The sequence below is a fragment of the Xenopus laevis genome, chromosome 1L (genome assembly GCF_017654675.1).
Source record: "Xenopus laevis strain J_2021 chromosome 1L, Xenopus_laevis_v10.1, whole genome shotgun sequence".
NCBI lineage: Eukaryota > Metazoa > Chordata > Amphibia > Anura > Pipidae > Xenopus > Xenopus laevis.
The window spans coordinates 203230189-203244359 of NC_054371.1; the positions used below are offsets into that span (position 1 = coordinate 203230189).

Genomic DNA, 14171 nt, shown 5'->3' on the forward strand with positions numbered 1-14171 from the left:
CAGATAAGGTACATGGGGGTAGGGTCGGGTAGCGGGTAAGAATGCGGGTTGCGGATTGCAGGTTGCGGGTACGGGTCGGGTCCCAAAAAATGGACCCGCGCAGGACTCTACCATAAGTGACGGCACCCTGAAAATTTTCAGTGCAATTGCACAATTTGAAGTATCTGCTGCAAATGCATCAGACGCAATCCCTCCTTGCACCTGCAATTACACTGGAATTTTTGCATTTCTGGGAGAAGGCAAATAATGTCCAAAACTGCACTTTATAAATAACCCCACGTCGTATATTCAAAGGGGTTAAATGAAGTAATGAAAATATCACGTAGTGCTGCCCTGCACTGGTAAAACTGATGTGTTTGCTTCAGAAACACTACTATAGTTCATTTAAACAAGCTGCTGAGTAGCAATGGGGGAAATTGAAAAAAAGTCTATATGGCACAGGTTAAATAGTGGATAACAGATAACACCATTATGTTCTACAGAGTTTATCTGCTATAGCTGCCCCCATTGCTACACAGCAGCTTATTTATATAACCAATAGTAGTGTTTCTGAATCAAACACAGCAGTTTTACCAGTGATGGGCAACACTGCATTATATTTTTATTACTTTAAAACGCTTTCATTTTTTGATGTTACTGTTCCTTTAAGGAAAGCTATGGAGGCATTTTATTGCCAATAGATTAGCCACAATAGTGCAAGCTATAAAACTATATTTATTCTGCAGAATGCTTTACCATACCTGTGTAAAAAGCTCTCTGTTTGTTTAGGAAAGCAGCGGCAGTATTAGCTTGGTGTGACATCACTTCCTGCCTGAGTCTCTCCCTGCTCACTCATAACTCTGGGCTCAGATTACAGCAGAGAAGGGGGGGGGGGAGAAAGGAGCAAACTGAGCATGCTCACGGCCAGGACAAGGAGGTTTAAGCTGAAAACAGGAAGTCTGATACAGAAGCCCATGAGTACACAATAGAAGGAAAGAAATGCTGTGTTTCTTTTGACAGAGGACTCAGAGCAGCATTACTTTGAGGGTTTACTGGTATATTTAGGTGGACCTTTCTGATAAAGCTTACAGATTTTTAGACTTTCCTTCTCCTTTAACTCTTCTCTGTTCCATAAAGCTAAAAAACAATTCCCGAGACCTTTTCTTTTTTTGACACAAGTTGGTTGGTTATTATTTGCAATTCCACACAAGTCAGTTCTTACACAGTTGCTTCGTCTTCCATCTGTTTGCAGCCTTCCGGACATTCAAGTTTTTTTGTTTTGGAAAAAAAACTCGAATTGAGTTTGATCAAATTCGATTCGAGTTTTCGGGTCGTTTACAATTGTCCGAGTTTAAAAAATTACATTTTATCAATGCTTTTCCCGAAGTTGAATTTCCAATTCATTACAATTTAAGGGAGTTTAAAAAAAAAAAACTCACGTGAATTTGAAATTGGACCCTTGATAAATGTGCCATTTACAAACGGCTCCTATCGATTGGTCTGCTCAGTCATGTGATTAAAGGAGGCCATGGACACTGGGGCAGCCATTTTGTTTGCTGAAGTCGCATACACTGGCCAATATAGGGCATCAGCAGATACTTTTCCCAATCATGCATAATCCACCAACCAATAAATAGCACATGGATATCATTGAATCACAACATCTATACAGGTATAGAATCCGTTAACTGGAAACCCATTATCTAGAAAGCTCTGAATTACGGAAAAGCTGTATCTCAGACTCCAAATAAATCAGATTTTTCAAAATGTCTTTTTCTCTGTAATAATAAAACAGTAGCTTGTACTTGATCCCAAATAAGATATAATTAATCCTTATTGGAGGTAAAACTAGCCTATTGGGTTTATTTATGGGCACATTTATCAAAGTTTGAATATCGAGTTCATGTAAGTTTTTAAAAACTCCCATAAACTTAAAAATTGACCAGTTGAAATTAAAAAAAAAAAAAAAATAGGTGAATAGGATGACCCGAAAACTTTGATTCAAGTTTGGGGGGGCAGATTTGTCAAGGGTCGAATTTCAAATTTGAAAAATTTGAATTCAAAAAGACCGAACCAAAATTAAATCACTTTTTTTTGGCCGAATAGGTGCGTTTTCGATCGAATTCGAATCATACGAATTGAAGTAATAGCACATTTGAATTGTAGAATTCAAAGTTTTTCCCCCAAAAAAACCCTTTGACCACCAATTGACTCCAAATACTGTCGGTTGTAGGATGTCCCCCATAGATGGCGAATGGTCGAAGTCAAATTTTTACAGTACATGATAAATTTCGAATTTTCACTTTGACCATTGATAAATCGATTAGTTTTTTACTTGAATGTCAGGAAGGCTGCAAACAACTCCAAATTGATCCCAGGACACCTCTCCCATTGACTAAAACATCATTTGCCAGGTTTTAGGTGGTGATTAGTCAAATTCGAGTTCTTAAAGGGCCAGTGTATATTAAATCTCGAACATCTAATTTGAATTTTTAATGAAACTCAAATCGAATTTTAACAATTCCCTAGTTGAATTTGCCAGTTTTGGCCAAAAAAAAAAAATTGGAATTTTCACTTCGACCCTTGATAAAGCTGCCCCTTAAGGTTTACATGATTTTCTAGTAGACTTCTAAAGATCTGTTATCTGGAAAACCCCAGGTCCTGAGCCTTCTGGATAACAGGTCCCATACCTCTAACGGAGATCATACCAAACTTTTGTTTCATTAGATTTAGCGGGCATGAGAATGGACACGTTTTACCCTTCCTTAATCCCATCCCCCATCCATTCACGAGACAGACGGCCGAAGAGTTTTTAAAACAATCTTTATTTCGTTTGAAGGTCTAATACAATGTTTTAAAGCAACTTAAAACGAGACACAGAGCTTTATCAAAGCTATAGCTCCAATTTCAGAGGCACAACTTTATTTATTGCCTTGTAAAGGCAAATTACCACTAACCATCCTTTCCACCCCTATTGAAAGATCAACGTATTCTTGTTAACAAAGTGTAGATCTATTTTTTGCAATGTTGTATAAACATTAACAGGTTTTTTTGCTTTTTTTTTTCTTGAAACAGGAATAAAAAAAAAATAGCAGCATGTTGGGCAGCCAATGCAGTCGTACGGTGACCAGATCATTTCACCCATTTAGCAAGTCAACTAGTGATGTCTGAACGGGGCACATGATGGGCTCTAGGTTTAGTGACCCCCAGATCCCAGCATACATTGTGGGGGAGAAGAGGTTCACTATAGCTGAGGCTTTGCATTAAAGGGGAAATAGTCCTTATTTCTAAATACGCTTTGCATTCAGTTTTCCCACCGCTCAACTACAACGTATGCGGCATTGGTATTGGCCAGAGAATATTGTCTTTGCTTATACTGGGAACTGTATATAGTGTGTGCCTTGACTCCCCATACAGAACAGCAGCAAACACTTTCCCATCACTAGGGGCCCCTGTATTGGAGCAGGAACATTCTGTGCAATGCCTGTATACCATACTGATATTTAGGGATGCACCCAATCCACTATTTTGGAATCGGCTGAACCCCCGAATCCTTCATGAAAGATTTGGCCAAATACCGAACCGAATCCAAATCCTAATTTTCATATGCAAATTAGGGGTGGGAAGGGGAACATTTTTTTTACTTCTTTGTTTTTCGACAAAAAGTCACACGATTTCCCTCCCCGTCCCTAATTTGTATATGCAGAAGGATTTGGCTGAATCCTGCTGAAAAAGGCCGAATCCCAAACCGAATCCTGAATTTGGTGCATCCCTACTAATATTCTAAGCAAAAACACATTTAGGGTCGGGGGGCACACTGGTAGATTTGGGGAGATTAGTTGCCAGGCGTCAAATCTCCTCTTCTTCGGGGTGACTCCCAGATCTGCCTTCCGCCAGCTAGAATGTAAATCGCCAGCGGGATGGCACTCAGAGCTCTTCGTTTTCCAAAGTCGCCCAAAGTTTCCTCGTGAGGCAACTTTGGGCAACTTCAGAAAAGATTAGTCGCCCCGAAGAAAAGATTTGTTGCCTGGCAACTAATCTCCCCGAATCTTCCCGTGTGCCCCTCCCTGACCCTTAGAAACACGGTATATTCCTGCTTTACGCAATTTGTGATTAAAACAAACATCAGCCAATGAGCTCATAGCTGCCCACTTTTTGGTGACCCCAATCATCACGTGTCCCTTCCCCAAGCTGAATATCATGCATTACAAGCTTTATTGATCAGGCAGCAGATATTTCGCCCAATTTCAAATCAGTAGCAAGTCCATTTATCATAGCTCATTGCTCATTATGGTCTTACGGTGACTTCACTTCATTTAAGGGTTTTCTCTGGATTACTCTAGGCCGGGGGGGCACTAGATCACGTTTCAAATACACAATTCAGCAAAAATCATCGTCAAATTATAAAAAAAACCGCACCTTGTGCTTGACTCCACTGCATGATGTACCTTTAACTGTATGAATAGTGCACGTGCAATTTGTATACAATGCAGAGACGAGGCTTCAGTTTGCCTTTAAAATCAGACAGGCATTAAAAGAAGCTTTGACCCCCGCAGAGAGAAAATATGGCTTAGACTGGGATACTCACACACACACATGCTCCCAAAAAGCTGCATATGAAAATAATTGTCAAGGTTTATATAAATGAACAAAGGCCAAGATGAACGTACCGCTGCATTCGGTGGTGAGAGATTTGGGGCTCATTTATAAACAGTAGGCAAATTTGCAACTGCGTAGTAACCCATAGCAACCAATCAGTGATTAGCTTTTTTTCAGACAGCTGCAGGATCAGCACTGAAAACAATCATCTGATTGGTTGCCATGGTTTGTTACAGCCCAGGTGCAAATTTGCCGTTTATAAATGAGCCCCAATGAAATTGCTTTATGGATAAACAAGACTGGATGCTTTCTATGATATATCCATCGCCATGTGATACGGGTTACCGAAAAAAAAAAGGCTGATTATGTCTGAACAATCAGAAAATAAAATGCTTGAGCTGTGTTTATACCTATAAAGCTGTACGAGTACAATGGAAGTCTATGGAAATGCCAGGACAATGGATTCATGAGAATATATATATATATATTGTATAACAATAAAGCACAGCTTCTGAATTACAATACACACAGCCCCCGTGCTATCTTGTATTTATAGGTGGGTTAAGATAAAAATAAGCAGCTCACACAGCCTTGATCAAAATGGAGAACCAAAATCCTGTAAGTGTCAACGAATGAGCGACTAATGATAATCACGTGACAGCACGTATGTCAACTGCAAACGACAGAGATGACTGCAGCCAATACTGCACAATACACAACCATAGCAGAGCGGGATCACGCTGCCGCACAGAGAACAAGTTAGCGAGGGTTAAATGATTGTTAAGGGGCGGGCCTCTGTAGCGGCGCTGGTGAAAAGTGCTAAAATGATGAAAACTGGCAGTTAGGCAGGTTAAAAAAAAGTTATAAAGGTTATACTTGATGGACATGTGTCTTTTTTCAACCTAACTTACTATGATACTATGATATAGAAAGTCCATTTGTTGCAGCCAATAGGTTGTATCCTACAGTATATTCATAGTTTGCAAATGGTGGACACACTCAACCTCACTGGAGGTCAGGGGATCTGCTGGGTGATGAAGCCCAGGGGTTTCTACAAGTCAGAACATCAAGCCGATGGCACGCGTGAAGATTCAGAGAGATTACAAACAAATTTTCTCTTCTTCAGGCAACTCATCTCCCGAAATGCCTGGTGGAATGGCATACATTCGGTCGGATGACTTCGGAAATCCGAAGCGATTCGTATGCCATCTCGCCTGTGATTCATATTCTTGCCGGTGGGAAGGCATTTGGGGAGATTAGTCGCCCGAAGTAGGGGAATTTTGTTGCTAGGCGACTAATCTCCCCTTAAATCTTCAAGTGCGCAACCACCCTAAAGGCCTAATGGTAGATTCCAATCTACCTTTTGGAAAGATTAGTCGACCAATAAAGGGAAGATTTGTCGCTGGGCGAATAATCTCCCCCGAATCTTCCCGTGTGCCACCAGCCATACAAGCAGCTGTAATAAAGATAAGATCAATACAAATAGAAGAGGGGACAGTTTTCAGCACGGGTGGGAGGGTGTACAACTATTATTTCCTTTATAAGGCCGCTCCCAATAATTGAAAACATTGTAACAATAAAGATCTTTGCCAATTTTTCCATGCACAAAAATGAAAAAGTTTCCTGGGGGACTGGAGATTAGGAGGGTCAGAAAAGAGTAGAAGAACCTCACGCGTTTTCTACCCAGTTCAAAAGTAGTAGGGACAGAACACTTACTGTGCCCTCAGCACATGATCCAGTACCATTCAGAGTAAATAAACCATAATACAACACTGTCAAAACTCCGACATTTCTTCTGTTTATATATTCATCTATTTTATAAGATTTTTTTTTTTAATTAATAAAGCAGCTTTGAAGCTTATTAGGCACTGCCCAACAAAACAATGAAATCCAATATCTGTCGTGGATTTTTTTTTTCTTTAAATCTTCGGCTCAGAGCTGAAGTTTTTCTATACAAGGTTTATGGTAAAATAGCTTTGCACCTCTCTCGAGACGTACTGCACGTTTTATACGGACAAAAAAACAAAACGTTGATAACAAAAAAAGTAACATTATTTCACAATGAACAGAATGTTTTCTTATTGGTACACATATATATATATATATAAAAAAAAAAAAACAGCTCAAAGGAAAACTGATGTTGCATAGCATTAAGGATTCAGCAATCGGCAAAATAAACGAGAAGTCGACAGTTTGGTATGAGTTCCATTTTGACAGCTAGTCACCCAATGCTATGTACATATATATATTTATATATACTGTTTGCCATTTATCCATCCTGCCATCTTCCTCATTAAATAGACTCTACGAGAGAATTTTCATAGTCTTAATTAAAAACACTTCCCGGCAATTCGTTGCTTTTGTCATTTCCTTGCAGTTCCATTTAATAAGAAAATGATGAAAAGTGCCATTCCGCTACATATATAGAAATTTTTGGGGGGTGGGGAAATGATACAATCCGCAAAGGCTCTAGATCCGCCGTATACAATGCCACGAGTCGTTTATAAGTAGGTTTTACGATGGAACGGTTCCCCCAATCAGTACTGACAAAGACACCTTGGCTTCTTAGATCTCCGCAGACCAACATTCGAGCTGGTAAAGCTTTAATAGAACGTAAACAAGCACCATGGTGAAGGCCTCTAGGTACCTGCAGGCCTGGGAGATTGGCTTTTATTATTCTTTAATAGCATATCTTTACGTTGCTGTGCTTTTGGTTCTTAGAAAGCAAGCACAATAGCTTAGAGACATACATTCACAGCTTAACACTCGTCTCCTGCTTCCATGGCAAAAGAAAGCTCTTATTCCATCACTTTGATACCGCCGCTCAATCTGTGAATTAGGTCGACGAAGGAGCTTTATTTATATTCCTTAGCCCAGGCAGGCTTCAATGTTGTCAGTGTAGGAGTAAACTCCACAGTTTGTCGGGACTTCATCGCCTTTGCTGTGCATATACAGGGTGTGCTAGTGTCACATTCAGAGAGTCATTGTGCTGTACGAGCGACGTTTGTTGGTAATGTAGCACCAGTTCCTTCAGAGAGCTGTACAAGTTGTATGGTTCTGCAAACCCAAAACCCGTATGAGTTTTGTTTATAACGCAGTGCTTTACCTCTCCGTCTGCCCTGTAATGCAATAGAAAAAAAAAAAAAAAGAATTTTAGATGACATCATACAGAAAGGTGATTTAAAACCCATCTAACCCAATCAGAGTTTTGATGCTGGACCTCTGTAGAGACTGGTTTGACTGCCAATGTTCCAATAAGCCCCCCATGCAGGTATTCTTAAAGGAGGACTAAACCCAAAAATGAATATGGCTAAAACGGTCATGTTTTATATACTGAATTTATTGCATCAGCCTAAAGTTTCAGCTTGTCAATAGCAGCAATGATCCAGGACTTCAAACTTGTCACAGGGGGTCACCATCTTGGAAAGTGTCTGTGACACTCACATGCTCAGTGGGCTCTGAGCAGCTGTTGAGAAGCTAAGCTTAGGGGTCGTCGCAAATTATCAAGCAGAAAATGAGGTTTGTCTGTAATATAAGCTGATGCTACAGGGCTGATTATTAAATTCTGATGCTAATTGCACTGGTTTCTGTGCTGCCATGTAGTAATTATCTGTATTAATTACTAATCAGCCTTATATTGTGACATTTCTATCAGCCTTATATTGTGAGTGGATCCCTAAGCTCAGTAAGTGACAGCAGCACAGAGCATGTGCAGTGAATCAGAAGAAAAGAAGACGAGGAGCTACTGGGGCATCTTTGGAGACACAGATCTTTACTGCTAAAGGGCTGTGGTTGCCTTGGGCTGGTACAGAAGCCCAAAACATAATGTACAACATTTCTAGCTACTTCTTTAGTTTAACTTTCCTTGTCCTTTAAAAAGGCAGCATAACCCATGTAACTTATCTTTTGTAAACGCAATGCCCAGCTGGCAAGTTACATATGGGGATACAATCAACAATGGATCTTTCACCTCATGTATTGCACCCAACAGTTTTTTTCCTATTAAAACTCTTGCCCTAATCCCATTTCATCTCAGTGCAACACAATTGCTGGAATTACGCTGTGCATATGCACAAAATGCCGTTATAGGTATGGGACCTGTTATCCAGAATCCTCGGGACTTTCCTGGTATAATGGGTCTTTCCGTAATTTCGATATTCACAGTTTAAGAGTACTAGAAAATCATATAAATATTAAATAAACCCAATAGGCTGGTTTTGCTTCCAATAAGAATTAATTATATCTTAGTTGGGATCAAGTACAAGCTACTGTTTTATTATTACCGAGAAAAAGGAAATCATTTTTAAAAATTTGGATTATTTGATAATGGGATATGGCCTTTCCATAATTAGGAACTTTCTGGATGACTGGTTTCTGGATAACAGATCCCATACCTGTATTACATTGTTTAATTTAAAAAAAGCCTGTATGAATCTCAGTAATAAGAGAATACATACATTACAGAGCATGCGTAGCACCCCGCTTTGCTGCTCTCTCGCACAAGGAATGTTCCGTCCCGTTTCCCACGTAAAAGGTTTTCTGCTTGGTTTCTGTTGATGTTGCCAACATTCCACGTCCTCTCGTCTTGATGTGGCAAGTCCTCGTCCTCTACCACTGAATATTGACTGAATGAAGAAAACAAGAATCAAATAAATACCATTCTGTTCAATACAACGGTGGTGTAGAAAAGATGTGACACAGTATAAAATAAAGTTAGCTAATGACCTCACTATAGAACACTGCTTACGTTTTTCTTCTTGATACCCACAAGGCTTTTCATCACTAGCAGAGCCAATTTGGTAATTCTACTTTACAGTTTTATCAAAGGGAAGGAAAAAAAAATAAAAAATAAATAAAAATTCCCTATATAGGGTTCCTCGTGGCAGTTGTGAATTAACTAAGAAACCTACTCAGAAAAATGATCCTGCTGTAGTATACGAAAAGGTCAAATATTCATTCGAAGTGCCAAGCAGTTATGTGGCTAGCAGACTTTGCTTTTAGTAATCCAATACCAATCACAGTGAAAACCAGAACCAGCTCAAAGTCTACGAAAGGTCACTAGCCAACCTGTCCTTGCAGTAGTCTGAAAACGAAGAAGAAAGATGCTTACTCTTCAGTGTTATCGCTGCCCAGCCACTCGTTCAATTTCTTCTGTCTCACGCCTTTTTGTGTCAACCACCTAGAAAGATAAAAGCAATTTAAGCACCGCTTCTTTCAGGAAATGAACCATGTAGGCTCCAGCATAATTGTCAACTGGACTGTTCATATTTTGAACCTTACATTAAGTACTGGTCTCTTGTCTTCCTCAGCTGAATCAAATCTGGTTTGATGCTGTTCATTCGCTTATCAATCTCCCGATTTTCAGCCGTTTGTTTCTTCAAATCTTCTTCTAGCCTTCTCTTGCTGTCGACGATTTCACTGATGCGGGACTTCAGCTTTTCATGATTATGCAAGATCCTTTATTTAAAAAAAGGGAATAGGAAAATGTGTTGGTCCGAGATTGTGCATTGGAAACAGCTAACATTATATGCTACTTTGTTGAATTAAAATTGTGCTTTAGTGCTAGACAGTCTAAGCTGCTGCCATTTCTGGTAAAGTTGGCTTTTGGGACTAGGCTATTGGTTAAAGGGGTTGTTCACTTTTGAATTAACTTTTGGTATGACGTAGAGAGTGATATTCTGAGGCAATTTGCAATTGGTTTTCATTTTTTATTATTTGTGGTTTTTGAATTATTTAGATTTTTATTCAGCAGCTCTCCAGTTTGCAGTGTCAGCAATCTGGTTGCTAGGGTCCAGATCACTCTAGAAACTATACACGGATTTGAATAAAAGACTGGAATATGAATAGGAGAGGCCTGAATAGAAAGGTGAGTAATAAAAAGTAGCAATAACAATAAAGTTTGTAGTCTTGCAGAACATTTGTTTTTAGATGGGGTCAGTGACCCCCATTTGAAAGCTGGGAAGAGTCAGAAGAAAAAGTCAAACGATTAAAAAACTATTAAAAAGAAATAACGAAGACCAACTGAAAAGTTGCTTAGAATTGGCCATTCTAGAACATCGTAAAAGTTAACTTGAAGGTGAACCACCGCTTTAAGTCAGAACTTTCAGTAGACAAAAGACTTTGGCTTAAAGCACAGATATTGAAGCAGTTAAAACTTCCTTCTTGGTGTCTAGGACACTACTACAAATGGTTCATAGAATAAATGGTGTTCTGTGGTCTACTACAAGAATAAGAATCCCTAGGATATACCTTTGTATCTCTTTCTCATTGCCTTCACGTCTGAATTTTTCAATGTACTCCTTGCTGTATTTTTCCTGTGTTTGGCACTGTTCTTCGAATATCTTTATGGTCTCATTGAATGCTTCAATTGCAGTTCTTTTCATTTGAATTTCCTGCATTGGTAGAGGGAAAAATAACTTAGTTAGAATGGCAGTCAGTATGCTGTGCATGCTATAAACAGAGATAAAAAACTAGAAACAGCCTAAATCATAATCATTGAAAGATTATAGTTAAGCAGTTTATTCTCCGGATTTCCATTCTCTGGACCAACACGTAGAGAAGAGTTTTCCAGTCTTATTTTGATCCCAGGCCCTCTCTTATCTAATGCTACACAAATATGGGAAATACCCCCAGAAGCTACACGGTTATAAATTCAGGTTAATAACAGCAAACTGTTCTCCACCTCCCATTTTTCATCATAACAAACCTTCAGGCTGGGAGCCAGTCAACTCCATGCCCAATGCAAGAGGTAGGACACCTACACAATGCAGGAAACTTTTTTTGCATGGACTGGAATTCCTTTTCTTTACAGATACTGCAATTAAAGTTTTTACATAACGAGCCCACAAACACCTTTTCAAGGGCTTAACCTCAGCTACGTGTTTCTACCTAAAATTATCACACTCGTCCCTATACAGTCACTTTTTACACACCTGAGACGTCCTAGTGTAGTCTTCATATAGTCGATCATATTCTTGATTCTTCTCTTGGAACTGAACATTGTACTCTCGTAGCTTCTTCCCCACTGCTTCGATGCTGTCTTCCTTGACTACCTGATCCTTGAAGAAGTAAAGCACATTTATGAAATGTGTATTTTATAGGTTTAAGATGGGTACATCAAACTTGCAGTTTATGAACATATGCTGTGGGTTGCCATTCACGAGAGGTGGTCCCCCAAGAGAAATCTCTGGTAAAGAGAGACTGTTTAATGTAATTACCTGTTGCAACTTTGACACGGGATACAGGAGTTTGACGTCCAGTTTAGGGTTATACTGGGCAAGCGACTCATTTCGGTAGTGGGTAATCAGTTCGACCACAGAGTTGAAAGTCAGGGGATCAGAAAAACCGTATTTTCCATCCCGGTGGAAGATTTTGATAAGTTTGTTATTTCCACCTTTCCTGGAGAGGGGAAGAAAACAAACATGTTTAAACATTCTGAATTTAAAATGATAAAAAGGACATCTTTAAAATAGAAGTGCCAGCTCAGTGTTGTTACCTTAGAGTTAGGGTGTAGTCGCCATGCATTATTGTTGAGGCGTCTCGTACCAGAAAGGTTCCATCAGTGGTATCACGCAGCTTTTCATTCACCTCTTCCCTGCAGGCAAAGAAATGGAGGCTTAGACTGAATGCAAGCAGAGGCTTTGTGTAACACAGGGCAATATCACATAGAACAGAATTGTATACATTGCATATAGCTTATTATGTTATTGTTCTTGCTCTGTAAGGGTCAGGGCAGACAGGCATATTCTGGGAGATTAGTCGCCCGGCAACAAATCTCCTCTTCTTCGGGGCAACTAATCTCCCCAAAATGCCTCCCCTGCCTAAAATGTAAATTGCTGGCGGGATGGCACTCAGATCGATTCTTTTTCCGAAGTCGATTGACGAGGAAACTTCAGGCGTCATCGGAAAACAAATCGCTCCAAGTGCCATCCCGCCGGGGATTTACATTTTAGGCAGGGGAGGCATTTCGGGGAGATTAGTCACCCCGAGAAAAAAAAGAGATTTGTCGCCGGGCGATTAATCTCCCCGAATCTGCCTGTGTGCAATGACCCTAAAGCTACAAATGTATTGTTATTGCTACTTTTTTTTTTATTAATCCTCTTTCTATTCAGGCCTCTCCTATTCATATTCCAGTCTCTTATTGAAATCAGTGCATGGTTGCTAGGGTAATTTGGACCTTAGTAACCAGACTGCTGAAATTGCAAACTGGAGAGCTGCTGAATAAAAAGCTAAATAACGCAAAAAATGAAAACCAATTGTAAATGGTCTCAGAAAAATCACTCTCTACATCATACTAAAAGTTAAAAGCTGAAAAGCTTTAAAGCTGAACAACCCCTTTAAGTTCTGCAGATCCAAATATGGAAAGATGTTATCTGGAAAACCCCTGGTCCCAAACATTCTGGATAACAGGTCCCATACCTGTGCTCACAGATTTACCCTCTAAAGCCTATTCATGAATAGTTAGTGAGCAGTGTGACTCTGAAGAGATCAGACAGATTACCGAAGAATCTCTATTACAGGTTCATTTACATCACTCAGTGGACATAATACCCATACAATAGCAGACTATGTCTAGCTGGTGACGTAGCATAATTATGCATTAATGAGCTTATATTCATAGCACACAAGCAGAAGTGTAATCTAGGTGTAAATTGGATCGCGTCAGATTGGGAGATGTTCTCCAGACGCTTTTCAGGAACATCTTACACAATGAGGGATTTAATGGATAGAAACCAGACAATGGGATTACCTTGAAATATCTCCCCAGTACCATTCAGCATCTTGCAGAGACATAATGTGATTTGTACCGTTGTTTGTTACAGCAGTAGATTTGGGAGGCTTTGGTGGCAGTGCTGCAATGAGAAAGAATACATTAATAGGCCCATCGAGGAATCCGCTTCCAACAGGTGCTTATAAATCACATTTCTCATGAAGAGATAAAAATACAATAGGCCGTCTGCACACTAATGAGAATGAATGTATCCGTTGTAGAGCTTCATTGTTCTAGGCATTGCACACTGGGAAACAAAGGCAGCATGGGAACAGTCCCTAAATCCCCCACATTGTAATGAGCTTTGGCATTAATCACTCCATATAAAGCATCAATCTGTTGCCCAGATATGTCTGCCACTAATCCTTCATTTTCATCTCCTACTGTATCCAATGTAAGGATGGAATAAATATGAAACAAATAATTGTTTTATACTAATGCATCCTAAAATGCATGCAAAAAAACCCAAAAAACAAACCATACCTATAGAAAACATTGCTATTTGTATGAATATATATACTGTACATTAACGTTAGGAAACAAAGGGCAAGTAAACAAAAAAAAAATCAAGATTTCTTGTAGCAGAGGGCACAGTAAAGCAACTGCAGCCACAGACATGAGTTACCTGTAGGACAAGTAAAAGCAAGTTGGGAGGTGGGAGATACAGTAAAACAAAATGTTATGGGTTGCTTGAGGATATGATAAAAATGTAAAATGAAATCCTAGGTACTACAGTTAGATAAGTATAGATATAAATTGAAATCCTAGGTACTACAGAACTACAGGTAGACAAGTATAGGTATAGGGAGAATAAGGAAAGAGT

At 39.5% G+C, this 14171-nt stretch overlaps 1 protein-coding gene across 4 annotated transcripts in view; it reads right to left on the reverse strand.

Moving 5' to 3' along the window:
• Positions 1 to 2785: 2785 nt before the first annotated feature.
• The window catches only part of pik3r1.L (phosphoinositide-3-kinase regulatory subunit 1 L homeolog), a 50519-nt gene continuing 39133 nt past the window's right edge, over positions 2786 to 14171 (reverse strand). For 3 of the 4 annotated variants that reach the window (XM_041580124.1, XM_018245052.2, XM_018245061.2), the window contains 9 exons: positions 13328 to 13430; positions 12074 to 12172; positions 11796 to 11976; positions 11511 to 11636; positions 10828 to 10970; positions 9859 to 10035; positions 9689 to 9757; positions 9036 to 9203; positions 2786 to 7697 (listed from right to left, as the gene is read on the reverse strand). In XM_041580124.1, the coding sequence (XP_041436058.1) occupies positions 7508 to 7697; positions 9036 to 9203; positions 9689 to 9757; positions 9859 to 10035; positions 10828 to 10970; positions 11511 to 11636; positions 11796 to 11976; positions 12074 to 12172; positions 13328 to 13430 (1256 nt within the window). In that variant the 3' untranslated portion in view covers positions 2786 to 7507. 4 annotated transcript variants of the gene reach the window in all.